This window comes from Triturus cristatus, chromosome 12 (assembly GCF_964204655.1).
Source record: "Triturus cristatus chromosome 12, aTriCri1.1, whole genome shotgun sequence".
NCBI classification, from domain to species: Eukaryota; Metazoa; Chordata; class Amphibia; order Caudata; family Salamandridae; genus Triturus; species Triturus cristatus.
In genome coordinates, this window is record NC_140595.1 from 21,637,319 (window position 1) to 21,656,393 (window position 19,075).

At 45.2% G+C, this 19,075-nt stretch overlaps 1 protein-coding gene across 1 annotated transcript in view; it reads right to left on the minus strand.

Moving 5' to 3' along the window:
- NR2F6 (nuclear receptor subfamily 2 group F member 6) overlaps nt 1-17,764 on the minus strand; it is a 98,938-nt gene extending 81,174 nt beyond the window's left edge. The window contains exon 1 of the mRNA XM_085638735.1: nt 14,603-17,764. Coding sequence (XP_085494861.1) covers nt 14,603-14,868 — 266 coding nt within the window. The 5' untranslated portion in view covers nt 14,869-17,764. The remainder of the gene's footprint in view (nt 1-14,602) is intronic.
- Between the last annotated feature and the right edge of the window lie 1,311 nt (nt 17,765-19,075).

Sequence of the window (19,075 nt, forward strand, 5' to 3'; positions counted from 1 at the left end):
GCCAGTAATAAAGCGTAAAATGTGCCGAACATCACACACTGTCTCAGCCCGGAATGCAAGACATCCAGCACAGCTTCCTAATGATGCCACTTTGCCTGTTTTATTTTTTCAGTTTGTATTTGTAAAGCGCCAATGCGCTGATTTTCCAGAGTGAATTCAGGAGCAGCTAACAGGGACTAAAAGTTTGACAAAGATCACACTTCGTGTCAAGTTGAAAAGCCAGATGTCCATCTCCTCTCCTTAGCAATGACAATTTACTCATTTTATTTATGTATTTTACAAAGCACCGACATGCCACCTTACAGCCGCCTCAAAGCGCTTAAGTGGCATTTGTACTTCATTGGACCGACTGCCCATGTAGATCTCGTCTTATCAGCCCCTTCAAGATGTGTTGCTGTGAAGAACTATTGCCCCTGGGTTCCGAACAACAAGCTTTAAGTTTAGGAATATTTCACAAGTCTCTCTTTAGAATTCAGAGTGAAAGCGTTGGCTTCTTGGACAATATGTGTAGACAATTGTGCTATAAAGTGAACTATTTGACCACATTTTGGAAACATTGGACACTATGTGTTCAAAGTTTTTCTCTTGTAGAGTCTAAGCTGTGCGAAGAGGCATGTGTTGCAGGGAAGAAAACAAACATGCAGTGCACCCAAGCAGGTTTGTGTTTCGCAAATCTCTTTACCAGTTTCATTATCACCACAGTGATTCCGCCGCAAAGAGGTTGCACAGGACGCACCACACTGGCGCCCCTCCACCTATGAAACAGATGCAGCTCCAAGGAAAGGATTGCACGGCGTTTCTTGTGCGCAAATTCAAAACCTTTTCGAAGAGGTTAGCACCTGTGGACATCTTAAGTATGCAAGGGGCCCTGGGCGAAACTTATTCTGGGGGCCCCTATTCAGGACAGCTTTGAATTTATGATTTAATGTCAGCTCTTTCATGCCCTCTCTGGCTAGGTCACTGACAGTGCATAGGCGAACTCCTCCAAATTCTAAATATGTTTACATCTAATGATTGGGAATAGCGACATGTTTTCAATATTGTAACAGCAGCAGTTCAGGAATATTACTGCAAATAATCTCTTTGACACCCTCCCATTCCTCATATGTGAGGTCCTGTTTTGATCAAAATAAACTTTTTTTATGGATGCTGCATGCAACATGAGCACAACATTTCTCAGCAAAATGTCTGCAGTAGATCTCACACATCACCCACATTAAAAATGTGTTTATGTAGCATATTTTTTATGTTAGTGCGCTGTCTGGTAAACAGCAGCCCAGTGCTGCTGTTGACCAGATGATCACACAAAGGTCAGGACGGCCGCATGCGGCTCCCGGGCCATACTTTGAGTATCACTGCCCTAGATGCTCAGTTTTAAGTGACAGCATGCTTTAAAAGTAGAAGATCATTAATTTACTCATTAATAAATGTGTGTGTGGCGAAGTGAAGCACTTCACTCATGTGATCAGCAACAGCTTTCAAAAGAACAAGCATTGGCATACCAATAGGTATCGCCTTTGGGACCTTATTAGTGTTTAGCCATGCAACAGTTATTTTGTTGCACCAAGGATATTGTGCTGCATAACTAAATACTTATAAGGTCCCAAAAGCGATACCTATTGGCTATGCCAATGCTTGTTTTAGGTGGCTATGAAAGAGCAAAATGCTACCACTTACAGAGAAAAGAGCCAATGGCTGAAGTGAGTCAACCCACTGCCCCTAGACTATGGAGGCAGAATCGAAATGCGAAGGGCACTAGAACCGATCAACGACTTGAAGAGGGCAATCAAAAGCCCATCTGTATATTAACAGAAAAACACAACAAATATTTAAGTGACCTCATAGTTAGGTGTTTATATGAGACCCGAGCCAGTAGTGTTAAAAAGAACTTGAGCTCCGATTATGCACTGCTCATGAACTCACATACTACATCAGTTATGACATTAAATAACATCATTGATGTAAAACATTATTGCTGACATCCCTAAATATATTTGAATATCACTGGTGATATTACCAATGAGATAATTAAATAAATTGTGTGCTACAAGCTTTCCAAAGGCAGGAGTAATACAATCTACACTGATGGTTAAACATGAAGCTAGGCCATACACCAACCCTAGCTGTGCAGGTCTTTGATTATGCAAAGCAGTGGTTGGCCAAAACACCCTGCATGCCGATAACACAAGCTGTGAATGGCCTTCGGCAAGGCCCTGCACCCACTGCATCATTTATACAGCCAAACAACCACCCCACAGTGTGAAATCCCAACCTGTTTGTCTCTGCAGAGGAGGGGTGAGTCACTGGACGTGGCCTTTGAGCAGGAACTGTGCCGCCACATATGCTTGCAGCCATGAGCTGCATAGGTTACTCACAGGGTCTTGCATTGGATGTGACCCGATACCTTCACTCCACAAACATCCAACTCACATTCTTTTCTTTAACATGTCATAGGTAAGGTAATGTGTTGTCAAAAGCAGTACACGATGGGGCGCAAATTAGTTAGTTGACTAAACTACAAGTGCATTTCAGTGTTTTTTGCCCTCTTAATGGCTACCTCACTCTCTCATACCAACACTAAACTAAGTCACTTTAACCTTTGTCTTTTTTGTAAGCGATTTTTTTGCATGTAACTTAAATTAAGGCATTAGAGACAAACCTAACTAACGTCAATTTAAGCTGCCTTCGGCTGTGACCATCCCGCCTACTCCTCCAACCTCCCTTGTGTGACCCACCATGTAATCATCCAACCAGTGGAGCTGAGGTACCATGCACACTTCCTCAAGTTAGCATGCACAGTCGGTCCCGAGAGTACCTTAGACGAGGTACGCACAGGGAGGTGGGGTAAGGTCCCACAAGAGAACCACAGTACCCACAGCCCAATTTTTGTATTTTTTATTTTTACTCTGTGGGTCACACTTGGTTGATGGGAGAAAAGGCTCTCAGCCAATGGGATTGAAGTCATGGCAGTCCTCAAATCGCTAACTTTACTAGATGAATCCCCTTAACACAAATTCTCAATTACTGAACCTGCACCAATTAATAAAAAGCACGCTTTGAGTAAAGTTCTTACATTCTGCCAAATCAGGTATAACTCTGGTCAGCCATTTTTTTTCTTTATCAAAGTTTCCTATGGGTAATAAAATGGGAAACGAAAAGATAACTTTTTCCAGAGTTTTGTGCAGATTCGAACATCGCCAAAGTTATTAGTTGCTAAGTCAGACTGAATTGTGACAGCTTAAAAAAATAAACACCACAAAAAGAGTTACTATTTTGGCTCAAACAAGACAAACCACAGAAATTCCTCAAGTATTGTTTGTGGGGTAAAGCATACCCTGTGCTGCTCCTTTGTACTATATTTGATATCATACAACATAATTGATGACATCACATGTGTGTCACACTATATGCCATAAATGAATTCCCATAATCCACATCATTGAGTTGGTGTGCACTGCTTTCCCACATTCATTTGAAGTTTCAGCAGGTCTGAAATCTCGACTAACATTGGTGCTACATCACTCGAAGGCACATGGGGATTTATCTGCACCCTAGAGCAGTGGTTCCCAAACTGGGGTCCGGGGACCCCTGGGGGTCCCCGAAGCCTCCTCAGGGGGTCCGCGACTACTTTGAAAATCGAATAATATTAACAGATCAATAAAGTGTAGATATATAAAGAGGCTAAGGGCCCGATTCACAGAACTAACTTAAGACAAAATCCTAAACTTACTACTACTATCATTTTGGTATTCACAGAAGTTAGGAGTCCTAACTTTAGGACTCCTAAATGCCTTCTGTGAAGACCGAAAGTCTTAAAATTAGGATTTGTCTCAGTTTAGGAGTCCTAAAGTTAGGACTCCTAACTTTACTATTACTAAACTGAGAAAAGTGCAAATTTTAAGGCTTTCGGTATTCACAGAAGGTATTTAGGAGTCCTAAAGTTAGGAGTCCTAACTTTACTACTACTAAATTGAGAAAAATCCTAATTTTAAGGCTTTCGGTATTCACAGAAGGCATTTAGGAGTCCTAAAGTTAGGAGTCCTAACTTTAGTACTACTAAATTGAGAAAAATCCTAATTTTAAGACGTTCGGTATTCACAGAAGGCATTTAGGAGTCCTAAAGTTAGGAGTCCTAACTATACTACTACTAAACTGAGAAAAATCCTAATTTTAAGGCTTTCGGTATTCACAGAAGGCATTTAGGAGTCCTAAAGTTAGGACTCCTAACTTCTGTGAATACCGAAATGAGTAAGTGCCTTCTGTGAATACCAAAATGAGTAAGTGCCTTCTGTGAATACCAAAATTTGTAGTAAGTTTAGGATTTTGTCTTAAGTTAGTTCTGTGAATCGGGCCCATAATGAACAATTCAACATTTTAAAACATACTGTAAATGTGAAAGAATTTGAAACTGGAGGCTAAAAATGTAATTAGTATCCTCAGATTGATTTGCGGGAGCAGTGCAGGGGCATCAAACTGAATATAGTATGGATGATGAGCGGCCTCAATTGAATTTAGAAAAGCTCCAACCATTCTATTAAACTTACATTTTGATTTCTTCTTTATTTATATATGTTTTCTAATTAAATAAAATGTGTTAATCGTGTGTTTGATGAATGTTTTTTTTTATTTTTGTGTATTGTTTTGTGGTTCAAATCATCAACATTGCTTAGGCCGGGGTCCCCGACTTCCAGTACTGACTCGTGGGGGGTCCCTGGATTCTAATAATGTTCGAGTTGGGGTCCCCGGGTTCCAGTAATGATTAAGTGGGAGTCCCCAGAAGTCAAAAGTTTGGGAACCACTGCCCTAGAGCATTCCTTCTTTCTGTGCAGCCTAACATGAAATAGCTGCTCACGACACATTATCCAAATGTATATATTTTCAGAAACTGCTCTGGAAGACTCAGATTAGAATCACGCCAAACTAAGCGCATTTGCTTCCAATACTCCAAGGCACTGAGAAACTTAAGTCACGCTCCTCTTTGCACACCAAGTTACTACTTTAGCCATGCATGAGAATTCATCAACTCCTCTCTCACAGCAGGCTGTGTCCCAGACTCCCTTCAACTAGGACAAATCGCACCCATTCTCAAGAAACCAAGGGCCGACCCTAACAAGCTCAACAACCTCAGACCTAGCTCCAACCTCCCATTCCTAGCTAAAACATTGGAGAAGTGCGTTCTCCAACTTAAACATATTGATGATTTCAACCTCCTAGCCACCTTTCAATCGGGATTCAGGAAAGGTTGTAGCACCGAAACAGCTATGCTCAATATTTCAGACGATTTCCACAGAGCCTTACGTGAAGCTTGTCTCCTCATCCTCATTGACCTATCAGCGGCATTCGACACAATAAATCATCCAGCTTTACTTGATACTTTGAAGAGACGCTCTGGCATTAATGGCATTGTACTAAAATGGTTCATTTCCTTCCTTCATCACCGTTCGCAACAAATTAAAATCAACTCCTGTCTCTCTATGCCAACATGAGTCACACTTGGGGTCCCACAAGGCTCGATCCTCTCACCATCCCTCTTCAATCTCTTCATGGAACCCCCTACAATTATTCTGAAACAAGCAGTAGTTAAATACCACCTATATGCAGATGACACACAAATCTACTACAAAATCAAATCACCCAGTGACAGACACCTCAATGTCACGCTAACTAAGACCCAAACTTGGTTTAACACAAACCACTTAAAGCTGAAACCGGACAAAACTGAATACTGTTCTCTCCGAAAAGTAACCACCGACCAATCCAAGACTGGCTCAAGAATCTTGATGCCCTAAACTGCTCCCTCCTCCTATCCGACTTGGTAAAGTCACTAGGCATTTCCCTAGACAAGAACTTATCAATGAAGGACCACATCAAAAACATTGCAAAAGGAACCCTTTACTCACTTAAACACCTCAAGAAAATTAAACCTCTCATTCCCCAGGATGATCTCAAGACAATAGTGCAATTATTTGTCCTTTCTAAACTGGACTATGGGAACACCATCCTAACAGGGACACCAAAAGTTCACCTAGCCCCACTAAGGTCAGTCGTTAGCATGGCAGCTCGAATCATAACTGGTGTAAAAAGATTTGAACACATCACACCAACACTCAACGCCCTCAACTGGCTTCCCATTGAAGGTAGATTTACTTACAAACTGTTCTGCATCACACACAAAGCCCTTCACTCACATTACCCCAACTACCTAAACAGCAAACTGGTAAAAGCAGGAAAAGACATAACTCTGAGAAGCTCCAATTCACTTCTTCTCATCCCTCCGAAATTGATCAGGAAAACCACTCAGTGCAAATCCTTTTTTGGTAACGACCCGGGATGTGGAACGTACTACCTATAGACCTCAGATGCAACCCCTCCTTCTCCTGCTTCAAAAGGGACCTGAAATTCCTTCTCCTCAACAAATACTTTACTAACCAAGTCAACTAACCTAGACTTCAATAACAGAGGACTCCCCTCTCACTTGACCATCAAGGATGGGTGGTATCCGACTGTTTCAACCACCTGTGTTTTCTCCCTCCCTCTTCACTGTATGCCTAATTATTATGTTTCGCTTATATCTTTATGCATCCTTATGTCTGGTGATGTAATGCAATTTTCTTTCCTTTGTGTATGTAAAGCGCTCCGATACCCACGTGTCAAGCTAACGCTATATAAAACTTATATAAGAAATGAGGAACTTTTGGGAGCACCTTGAAAGAATCATTTGCCAACCACCTCCGGTACTACAAATGCCCCTCTTACTCCTACCTTGTTTTCCACTCAGATAAAGCTGGATTAAAATGCTGGACCAGTGCCAGCATAAACTTTGTAACTGTGTCTTTAGCAGAAACTGCAATACTTCATTCACCCCCCCCCCAAAAAAACAAGGCTATGCCATCATACAATGTTCAAACGCTCGTTACACACCTACCCCTCACGTTCCAATACCCATCACGTTCCATCATTAGCCTAGCTGTAACTATCTGCAAAATCTAGCTCTCCATAAGTGTTTGAACCTCATCCTTTTCAGTAATGTGAATATCATCACCCTAACTCACCAATGCCATCTTGCACTATATTGCAAACCTCAGCAATCTTCACAATGGAAACACTGCTTGGTTATTTACCCCTAGCCACAGAGTCCAGTCTAGGTCCAGAAACCCTGTCATCTGTACCTTTGATTTCAAACACCATTCCTCTGGATATATGAACACATGCATTCCTGCCCCAGTCAAGGGGTATCACAATCACCTGGAGGTACACCTTGCCCCACAACATCCACTCCCACACTCGATCAACCAGAGTTCTGCTTTCAGCAGTACAGAGGCGGCTCAATATTAAAGGACTGTATGTTGCCCCATACAGTTCAGTTGCCTGACCCTTCCCTCTCTCACCCCTGCACATTCAATGATTTAACTGGAAAACGAAGTGCTGGTACACTTCTGTTCAGAGTACCTAATTACTTCTGGGAAGTGCATGCTCTCTCTCACTAAATGTATTGCAGCAGTGCTAAGTAGTGTAGGTACTTCCCCTTTCAAATTTAAAAAAAGCGCAGATACTCCGTACCTGCCCAAATAAAGCACCTGCCCAAATAAAGCACTTGAGTAGACACAGAGGGAGAGTTTTAAGTGAGGTGGATTGACGGTGGGCGAAAAATGGAAGGGAACAGCAGCTAGACCAAACAAAGGAATCAGGTAGGGTCTCACAGGGTGTTGGTGTGGGGATAACATGGACCTGTTAATGGAAAATGTAGGGATGGCAGGGAGGATTGCCACTATGGTAGCACTGGAAGAGGGCATCACACCAGAAAGAGTAGCACAGGACCCCGTAAATTTGTCACAGTTGGAAGTACACAAGGTTAAAAATTCCAATATAATAAAAACAACATCTTGGAATATTGCAGGGCTTGCGTCCAAAATAGAGGACCCTGATTGGCTGCAATATATTCAGGGTTTCCAGATTATATGATTACAGGAAACCTGGATAATAGATTGTAGTAATATTCACTTAGTAGGTTACAAGCGCTTCGCTGTCCCAGCCCGAAAGTCCTGCTCAGGGAGAGCCATGGGGGGGGGGGGGGATTGTGTATTTTTGTGGACCTACAATTGGGAGGCACTTGGACCGATCTAAAATGGTACTCTGCTTGTATGCAGGCCCTTAGGTTTTCTAATTATGGGGACTGTATTCTCTTGGTCAATTTTATAATCCAACGTCACAAAAAAAGACAGGGTCTGGTGTGGAAGAGTTAGATGCTAGGCTCACTGCAGGGAATTGGGTCTACAAGGGGGCGGTGGCCCCGTTGGTAGCCGTTGTGGGTGATTTGAATTGTCATCTTTGCCCGGATCTGAGACCGGCCCAAGGAAATTGGTCTTCGTGCCCAGTTAGGATCGGACCACACTTTGAGCACTCAATTGAGGGCAATGAGCTGGGAAGGGTGTTAAGAAAACACGCCATTGAGCATACCGTGGATTGGATAACCAGAGGGAGAGAGATATTAATCCCTCTTTTAAGGGGAGGGGGTGCTCCTCTTTCATTGACTTTATAGTAGTCTCTAAATTTTTAAAAGACCGGGTAAGTGGGGCTGATATTGACCCAAGTGCTTTTAGTGACTACAACCCTCTAACATTGGTGGTTGAGGGTGTGGTCACTAAAAAATCTAAAAAGAAGGGAAGGGGTGGTAGCATAGAGAAAATAACAGACCAGGGGAGAAGATTAAAATGGGCCAAAGTGGATGGATGCACTTTTTATAAAAAAACTCATAAGAGAAGGCAAGAGAGAACTAGAAAGGTGCCTGGACCCCGTGGTTGAGGGTCCATAAGTAGTTAAATGCTTTGAGGCAGTTGCCCATTTAGTGGACAAGTTGTTGTGCTCCACCCACCATGGTCCAGCTATGGATAATCCAAGATGGTTTGATAAATCCTGCACTTCAGCCCTTAAAAATTTTAAAAGTTGTTTAAAAATCTCACCAAGGGATAAGTTGACAGTAAAAGAGTTAAGGCCGATATATAATCGGGCTGTTAAATACAGGAAAAGAGCCATTCAAACACAGGCCTGGGAAGACCTAAGGGAGGCTGCCTTAAGGAAGGACACATCCGCTTTCTGGAAAATAATTAATAATCCATGTTTCCAGGATGCCAGTGTTGTCGCACTCGGTACAAATATCTTGCCGGAAGATTGGGTAGCACATTTCAAAGGCCTTTATAATTATGTAGCGGATAGTACAATTCCCTCTGAGGTGGAGGCAGGGGAGGTACCTGCAATTATGTTTACGTTAGAGGAGATCATTGGGGGAATACAGGGTCTATCCCCTAATAAAGCGCCAGGACCGGATAGCATTCCCCCAGGTCTTTTTCTAAGTAATATTGAGTTGTGGCAACCCAAACTGACAAGAGTGATCAATGCTGCAGTAACGTTTGGCTGTCCCAGTTCGTGGTCCACAGCAATAATTGTCCCTATATTCAAAAAAGGTAATAGGGACAACCCTCAATGTTATCGCCCGATCTCTTTGATCGACGTCACAGCGAAAGTTATGGGAAGCGTGATTTTAGCACGATTGATGGATTGGTCGGAGGAAAATCGGGTCATTACTGATGTTCAATATGGTTTTAGACCGGGGAAATCTACATCCGACCAGTGTATAAATTTATTTTTACTAGTGGCTAAATATACACTAGCAAGTGAGGGGTCGGTTTATTTAGGTTTTATGGACCTAACGGCCGCATTTGACCATGTAAACAGGGAGAAATTTTTGGCCCTTTTAAGTAGGCTGGGGTGGATGGGGGACTTACTTATAAATATACTTAGGGACCTACACTGTAACACATCTGCTAGAGTCCGATATAACCGTGAGGGGAACCTATCAGCATCGTTCCCATGCACCAGTGGGGTTAGACAAGGGTGCATTTTGGCTCCCTTTTTGTTCTCCCTATATATTAATGGATTGGAGCAAGCATTACTTGATCTAAAGGTGGATTCCCCCAGGGTAGGATCTAGGCCAATCCCGGTTCTGCTTTACGCAGATGACGCGGTACTTCTAGCACGCACACCCAGGGGCTTGCAGCGTCTAATAGACGGTTTTGTTAATTTCATGGATACGCTGGATCTGTCGGGCAATCTCTCTAAATCCTGTGCCATGGAGGTTGGACGCAAACCCATTGAGAAATTTACTTATAAAATGGGTGACAATAGTATAGGGAAAATACAACATTTCTCACATCTAGGAATTTTATTTGATGGGCGTTTAAATTTTAAAATTCTACTGGAGAAACGATGCACAAAGTTAGTCTCAGCCACAAGGTCCAATTTGAATTATGGACGTAGGCTGGGACAGTGGTCCCCGGAGCAGATAGCAAGATTGTACACCTCAATTTGCTGTGCAAAGGTGTTATATGGAGCTGAACTTTGGGGTTGTAGAGAAGTCCATCAGCTTCAGACAGAGTAGAATAAATACCTGAGATCCCTACTTAACATTCCCCAAAGTACCTCGTCTTATGTCACCCATGAGGAACTAGGATTGGCTTATATAGAGGATGTGGTTCATTTGAAGACGATTATGGCCTGGATTAGGATATGGGCGAACCCAGAGGCTGAATTAAACAGGCAAATAATTATGGACAGCATCAGTAGGGATAAAGGGTTGCCCATTCCTTGGCTGAGATATGTAAAGTCCTCTCTAGAATCTATTGGATGTAAAAACCTTTTTAGCACCCCCATGGCAATTACCCGTTTGGACAGGAAATTGGTGATGAAAAGATATTTTAACTATGTCCAAGTGCAGAGAGAAACAAAAGAAGAGGAAAGAACTCTGTGATAGCTTACAATATGATGAAAACGGTGGTGGGGATGGAACCGTATTGGACTCTTATGTATAATGCTCAGGATAGGTTTTTAATTATCCGTTTTAGACTCAATCTTTTACATCACTTGTTATCTGTGCCTCATGGTTTTATTGTTTCGGTTGAACAGAAGGGTCCCTGTGGCTGCGATCTACGATCTCCTCAGGATACCCTTCATTTTGTACTGTTATGCCAATTTTATTCTGTGCCGAGACGTCGATTTTTAGTTGGTATTTTAAAACAGGCTAAATTCAAGCAGGCCAGGGTCGCCTTGCTACACCTACAAATGGTAAATTACTCTCGGACTCTGTTGTGTGGTGAATTTCTTTAAGATGGCCTTAAAAATAAGGAAAACAAGAGGGGTTTGCTGAAGCAAAAATTAGTACTGTATTTGATGCATTTCAGCATGGATTTTAATGAAATTTTTTATTGATATGTGCTTTTATGGTGTTTTCTAGATGCCGAATAAAGATTTTTGATTGATTGAGTAGACACATTCAATGCCTGGTATTTAAGTATTGAGTATCCTCTATACACAACGCGCTTCTTATAGAGATGCACCTCCAACCAACTAATTCCAAACACAAAGCACATATCTGGTACTTACACGCCACCTGAAATAAAATGAAGTTTCAGGCTTCAAGCACAAAAGGCCGAGAAAGTTGCCAAAGACCATTTTAAAGTGTTTACGTAATCCTGACCTTTTCGAACAAAGAAATGCAAGGCGCTGGACTGAAATGTTCCTCACTGCATATTAATCAGCCTGGATGAGTTCATACCACCCTTTGGACAGCATACTAGAGCTTCATAATTTATGCAAACTTTAACTCCGCATTCCTTGTTTAGTCAATATTTACCGTACAATGAACATAAGAAGGGGGGGGGTCACTGTGGCTCTAGCAGCCAGCAAGTCAGTGCTCCACCAAAGCTAACGTTCAGGAACATATTTAAACGTGTGCGTATGTGTCTACATAAATGCATATATTATACATACATAACATTAAGTCAAATAAATGAAAAAAACTACCTCTCCCTTCACTCTAGGACTGCCAACCATGCTTTCGTGACATCCATCTTTTCCTTAGTATGTATCCCTTCAACAGCTGCACACGTCCACAACTTCCAATAACACCCCACATCTTCCCTTTGACTAAACAGCTTCAATTAACCAAACCTTGTTCAAAAGAGTAGAGTAGATTAACAAGATATTCGAGAGCACAAACCTGACAACCCTAAGGCAACTGATCCTACTAGGAAAAGTAACCAGGGATTCGGGAGTAATGTGCTACTCGCTGCAGAACTCTGCAGCGCCTCGTTAGGGCTAGTAAGCACTACGTATACACCATTTACAATACCAGCTAATTAAATAATTATGGCATCAAATGCTAAAAACCTATCAAAACAGTTTATATTTTAATGTGGTACAGCAAGTAGCATCCTTTGTACTGCGACATGAGAAAACGCATGTCTGTAATACGAGTGGCAAATCAATACTTCAACCAAGAGCAGCTTTCCAAACCCTCAATATGCAATGTTCACAAGAAAATATGAGGATGAAATCAATGCCTTGTCCCTGGGGTGAGGGGCGTCAGCTGTTAAGTATACAACAAGCTTAGTGCCCCTTCGCCGTGAAAGGCCTTTGTATTCACTTAAAGGACGAACGGTGTGCTGTCAAAATATAGTTGAGCTTTCTAAGCCACATGAACCATCTCCTGTAATGAAGAGAACCTTAGTTACGAAATCAAATCAGAAAGAGTGCTAAGATTACTGCATTATCCAGTAAAAAAATGTACGTGAAATCAAACAGGAACAAAAAAAAAATCATACTCGTCGCAAGCAACAGTATCATTGTAGAAAGGCCTAGAAAACACTGGCAGCACGTGCTTCTCTTTGGGGGTTTCATCTAAAAAGACATCCTTCACTTCCACACCAGCAACACATTACTGGAGTGCCCTTTTGTATTGCGCCATTTACAGGAGAAGTTTAACTGTAGCTCAGGCCTCTGCTTTAACACATCGGAGATCAAAATGGGACGCATGGATGCACAAAAACAAAAGCGGCCACCCTTTTGTGCTCGAGTGAGGCCAAGCAGCGGAATTGTCAGCTGAACAAAACAAAAACGGCCTCTAAGCAGCCGGAGACTCCTAAGTACTGCCAATCTCCTGTAAACTGGCAGCGCCAGGATTCAAAATACTTAAAAACGAATCAGTCTTCTGTAAGCTCGAATTAGTACGGGTTTGTGCTTCTGTCTCTTGATACCCTACTGCATGGCTCTGTACCCCGCCTCCTCCTCACTAACTTTTAACTCCTCTAAATCTCCTTACAATAGAGACGCTCTTCCAGTCAGCGCTCGAAATCAGGCAAAAATGCGAGCAGCAGGCCGGGATAAGGGAGAGTGACATAGCTGAGACTCAGACAACATTATTTACTGCCACAGGTCATGGCCAACATGGATTGCAGCCAACCCCCATATCCATTCTTAAGGAGCCAAGTATCAGACCAGTGGCTATTTCACGGTTTCATGGTAAGGGCATGGGCTAGACTGCATAAACTGTGCACCGATATTTGTGCAGATATCCGCACAAATGTATGTTTTCACCGGTCGAGGTTTAACCACCTCGTGTAAGCAGCGGAGTAAATTGCACTTCTCTTGGCTAGGTATAAATAAAAGTGGCCTTCGCACAACTCCTGCTGTAGAATGAACCCATCATCCGATTGACTATCCCGTCCGGCCCTCGCTCCGTGAATGAGCACGGTTTATGTCTGCATTGACGGCAGCATCCGGCACCGTTCGAGTGTCCGGCCTAGAAGGTAAAGGAAGGGCCAGACTCCGCAGCGGCTGGCTGGAGGACCTGAAGTATAACCCCGGCCTCTGTGCCTCGCCACCTGCAGCTGGGCGGAAATTACGTTACCATTCCTTACGGATCCGTGGTTCTAAAAAATATATTTATTTTCCCGTGTGCGACTCGTTGTAAACTAGGATATCATTTTCCTTGTGCAGCAGAAATCTAGTGCCTTTGGTGTATTATATATACCGCACGTGACAAACCAATGAAAAGCAGACAAAAAAATGAAATGGGTTATATCTTCTAACAAAACATAGCACACGACGCTACAAGTGTCCATGTAGCATTGTAGCACAACAGAAGCTTTCTGTTAAAAAACACAAAGACAGTCCTCTGCTACAACATTTAGACAGCGTAATTTTGGGTTACAGAATGCGGTGCAAACAAATATCTCGAAGGTGGGGAAGTACAGTCATTAACTGATACTCTAGGGAGAAGCTCACAAAGTCAGGCTGACCTATTCAACCCCACATGTTTGGGTTCAAATGCTGACTTCCTAATTTGACATTGCTACCGTTCTGGATGATTTTTGGCCTGCCATGACTGTGGGAGCCTAGATACGGCCCTGGCAGAGATAGAAAACACTGAATCACGACAAACATGTCATGATCCTGGTCCACTCAGTGACACCCAGTCACTCATCTCGGCCGCACCATTACCTACTAGACCCCGGTGCGCCCTGCATTGACATGCCTGTTACCTGCATGACCACCGAAGGTCCTACCATATCCATTACCTATAGCACCCCCGGGGACATCGCCATGCCAGGTCCATTACCTACTGGAGCCCAGGACGGTGAATTACACCTACAGGACCCCAGTGGGCGCTGCACTGCCAGCTTCATTACCTGCAGGACACCCGGGGCCCCTGCCTTAGCAGGTCCATTACCTGTGACCCTGCGAGGTCCATACCGGACCGCTCCATTACCTGCAGGTGTAGCTCAGGTTCCTCCGGATGCTCCTCTTGAAGAAGCTCTTGCAGCCCTCGCAGGTGAAGACCCCGTAGTGCTTGCCGCTGGACTTGTCCCCACACACCACGCAGTCCACCTGGATGCCGCTCTTGTCCTCATCCCCATGCTCCTGGTCGCTGGCACCGCCTTGGGGGGAGGTCTCCTCCTCCTCGGAGTTGCGGGGGTAGCCCTTGCCCATGCCGTTGGTGTCCCCGTTGGGGTCTCCCCAAGCCACCATTGCCATATCTCCCTGGGCCACCAGCTCCCGGAGAAAATGGTGAGGCCTCGCTTCAGGAAAAAAATGTACCCGGTGGTGGGCGGGGATTTCTGCACAAACAATTAATGTTCAACCCTGGCAGCACAGTCCGGCTGCTTTCTTTCCGCCGTGAAAAAAACTTGTATTAAAAGGTGAAAAGTTCACAGTTGAAAAACGTGCTCCTGGAGGAAGAAGGGATCGAAAAGGGCGCTGCAGCAGCAAAAAAAGTTAAACATTTTAGACGTGAAGGGCTCTCTGGCCTGACAGGCTTCCTACACGCTTCCAAAAGGAACAGTGCAAAGGGGAGGGTGGAGGCCACGAAAGGGTGAACTAAACAGGCTCTCAGGCCATCGGTGTCGGGTCCCAGAAACACGTCCGACCAGTTCCTGTGCCTGGGAGCGAAAACTCGGCGAGGAGCCGTTGAACCGAGGAGAAAAAGTCACAAAAACAAGTTCCTGGCGCAAAGGGAGGAGGGGGCAGGCTCTAGGGGGGGCAGAAGCATTCTGTAGAAAAAAACTGGAGCAGGCTTGCGTGATCCTAACAGTAGGGATGTGGGACGTAAAAAAACGCACATTTTGGGGTGACCAGTTCTGGGGTGGGTAACAAAACCAGCAGAGCTGATCATGGATGAGGGAAGGCCATGTCAACCGCTTCAATGCACCCACAGCACCTCAGAGAGATTAGAAGACAACACAGTGCCAAGGGGCTGGCAAGCAACATCACAAGTCCCAAACTCCAGCCGTGACAGCGGTTTCCAGTGACTTTATGGTTCAGACCTGCCAGATTCCTTATCAAATTAGTTCCGATCTTACTTCTCACATGCGTATAACCTTTCACGGGACTGCCCGATCGGCACTCACGGATTCTTTGGGTACATCCTTTAAAGTTTTAGGTCCCTCCTTTCTTTATAGCTTTCTGCTGTTCGTTCTCCTTATTCCTTCCGTGACACTAGTTGACTCCAAGCTGGCACTGGTGTCCTTTTCCCTATATGCTACAAGTTAAGGTGTGCTCGATTCTCGTCTCAGATGACCTTTGTGCACACGGCGGGGAGCTAAAGGCAGTTCGGTTCTAAATAACCAGCGTCACTAGGGCAAGTTATCACCGCTTTTGGCCGTCCTTTTTGAGGTTAAATTTCTGAGGACTCGTCCGTCTGGTTTTCGAGGCCGCCCCGTTGCACTGTAGGATGTGGGTGCTGCGGACCCTACGTGTGGATCTCCTTGTAATTTCAGGGCTCACATCTCCTCGGGTTTCATAGGCATTTTTCCAATGGTTGTGTCCGGAATTACCCCAGGTTCTGGGTTGAAATTGCGTTGCTTCTGTGTCCTTTGCCTGTTGCTTCGCAGGGCCCCTCGTAGCAGCCCTTCCTAGCGCCTTTGCGCGAAGGGAGGCAGGCCTGCCCCGGGGAGTGACACTGGACACCCGCGAGAGGGCGGGAGGAGGCGAGGAGGGAAAACAACCCTGTGCGCAGCTCTCCCGGGCAGCGAAGAGCAAAGTTCAGACCAGGCCCCCCTCCCGCCCCGGGCCCTGAGAGAGGGGGCTGAGAGCAGGGAGGGGCGAGTCAGAGGGCAGGGTGTGTGAAGGGCGGGAGAAAAGGCATACAAGAGAACCTCTGAAGAACGAGCAGAGGGACTGGGCAGTGTGCAGGGAGACCACTCTCACCGGTGGGGGGGTTGGCGGGAGTGAAATGTGACAGTACAGATATTTAATTCTTGGCTTTTGTTTGGGGTCTGTGGAAAGGGTTTTCTGTCGTAGTACGGACAAGCCAGGCAGGTATGTGTACCTAGGCACGGGGTGGTCAGGTAGGCCAAGCTGGGTATCTTACGTTTTCAATTGGGCATGGTAGCAAAATATTGAGATTTCAATCAAAAAGGAAAATCAGTTGAGGCGGAGAAACTGGGAGGACCAAGCCCCCTTGCCCCAGCTGAGTATGGCATTATACATAATACAGGTAGGATGGGCTGTACCAAGAGTGACCTGTGCCCTCTGGACGTCCTTGACTCGACTATAACCAGAGAAACGTCATAGTTGGGACAAAGTGGGTCCTTTTACCCGGGTGAGGAGAGGACTCGGGGGCCTATCGGTGTTTGGAGTCCCATCTGAATTCAAGGTGCAGGACGGAATGAACCAGTTACCCCAGAAGCGGAGGGCAAGTGAGCAGACACAGGCAGTTGAATGGGAAAGGCCCGGAGTAGTGCGGGGAGTTTTAAGGTTCTGCTCCAATGGGCCCAGCAGGCCCCTCTTATACGGGGGAAGACCTTCTCCCTACTGCTTACAAGACCCAGGCTCCCGTCCACAGGGGGAACAGATTAACCAGAGAGAAGCGGGGTCCAGAGGTCTCCCTCCGAGTACAGAGAGCTCGAGTCATACTCCACGGAGAGAGGACGGGCCAAGGGGCGCTGAGGGACCCCACACACCCTGTGGAAGGGGCCCCTACTGCTCACAGTGCTGTGTGTGTTGCCATGTCTGGGGTATTCGGGGGACCGAAGTTAACCCCTGTGGTAGGAGTTCGACTATCTACGGCTTGCAAGCTTTGGCCTAAAGTTAATTGTGGTGAGGGGGTTCTGCCTCGAAATAGCGTAGGACGGTGCTCCCACCGGGTCTGGGGACTCCCTCCTCAGCACCCCCTCAGGCCCGGACAATAAGCGCGGGAGTCCGTCAGTGCTGCGGGGCAGGGAGAGGCGGCCGGGCCTGCATTCCTTCGGCGCTGCTGCGTGCGCTGCCCAGCTCTCCCTCGGCCCCCTGCAGGAGGCTGGGAAGGGCGGACAGTGCTGCACCGCCCCCTTTCTGACGCCAGGTCAGGCCCCGGCCGCCTCTCCCGCCCTCCTCACCAGAGCGCGCGCCGCCCCCCCTTCACGAGGTTGTACGCTGCGCGCGCCAAGGCCAACCACCCCCCTGCACGTCACAGGGCTACGGCGCGCGCCCAGCGCCTGACCGCAGGGCAGCGTACGCAGACTCGCGCAAGCCGGCAGTCTGACGTGTTGCGTCAGCTGAACGTGCTTCTCCAGCGCCTGCGCAACATGGGGTTTCAGCCTCGCCTGTCAATAGTCACCCAGTGACTGTCCTGTCATAGAAACGACCGAGCGCGTGTTACGGTGGCCGCCATGTTTAAAGGGAGTGATTAGAGACCGTACCATTGGATTAATACTCCGTCTCAACTTTGTAAAAGTACCTAATGTCTGAGTTGAGATGGCATACTTGGCGCATTTTAGAGCAGGCAATTGGGAGATAAGAAAATAGTCTGCAGAATGTATTTTCTTCACTGACATACTGGAGTAGAGACAATCTGCCTGAATAGGATCTATTGGCATGTATGGTGACAGACCATAAACATTTAAAATTTGGCAGTTTAATAACATAGTGCAAATAAAAACAGGGTTTTAAATTCTATTTTTGTTTGTGCTATGTAAATCAAATGTCTTGGCCTGTCACATGCTTTAATCTCCCCTACAAGAATTAAGGACAAAGCAGTAACCTTTGAAGTCATAGGTAATTCTTGGAGGGGGAGGTTGGAGCATACATGACAGGTTTAAACATTTTATTTCTGGCAGCATTACAAAACTTCAAATCTGGTTTCTGCATTCAGGAATTGGGAGGCGGGAGACTAGCATTAACATCTGTAGTCTCCCACCTGAATCAGGAGAGTTGGCATGTATGAGTTGGGTCACTACAGAAACGTCATATTTCAAAGTACGTTTAGTTCTGAACTTTTTCATTACTCTTAATTATTGTATAGTGAGTAAAAATAGTAAAAAACCTCTGTTTGCTATGTGGGTATAATGCATTGCGTATTTTCTTGTCACAAGCCCTGATGTTCATTAAATTGCAGGGTTTGCAACAAGAAAATGTGGTTTTCAAATGTAATAAACCCATTTAGCAATTTGGTAATGTTACTGAATCGCTTAATGGGTTTAGGAAATCATAAGGAATCGCTATTTGGAAGGGATGTGTTTAGGGCATCCTTTCCAAATGGCAATTCCCTATGGTCTGTAATAGTGTTTTGTAACCGAAATGACGTCACAAAACATTAATATTTTACTGACACCTCAAAGGTGGTGGCAATCCATTCATATATGAGCAGGGGTACCCAGGGGTCCGTTCCCCTTTGTGTATGGTCCAACATCAGCACCGCCAAGTACCACACATCAGGCGTTCGACTAATGCATTTCAGTGTGGTGGTCCGCATAGCCGCACTGAA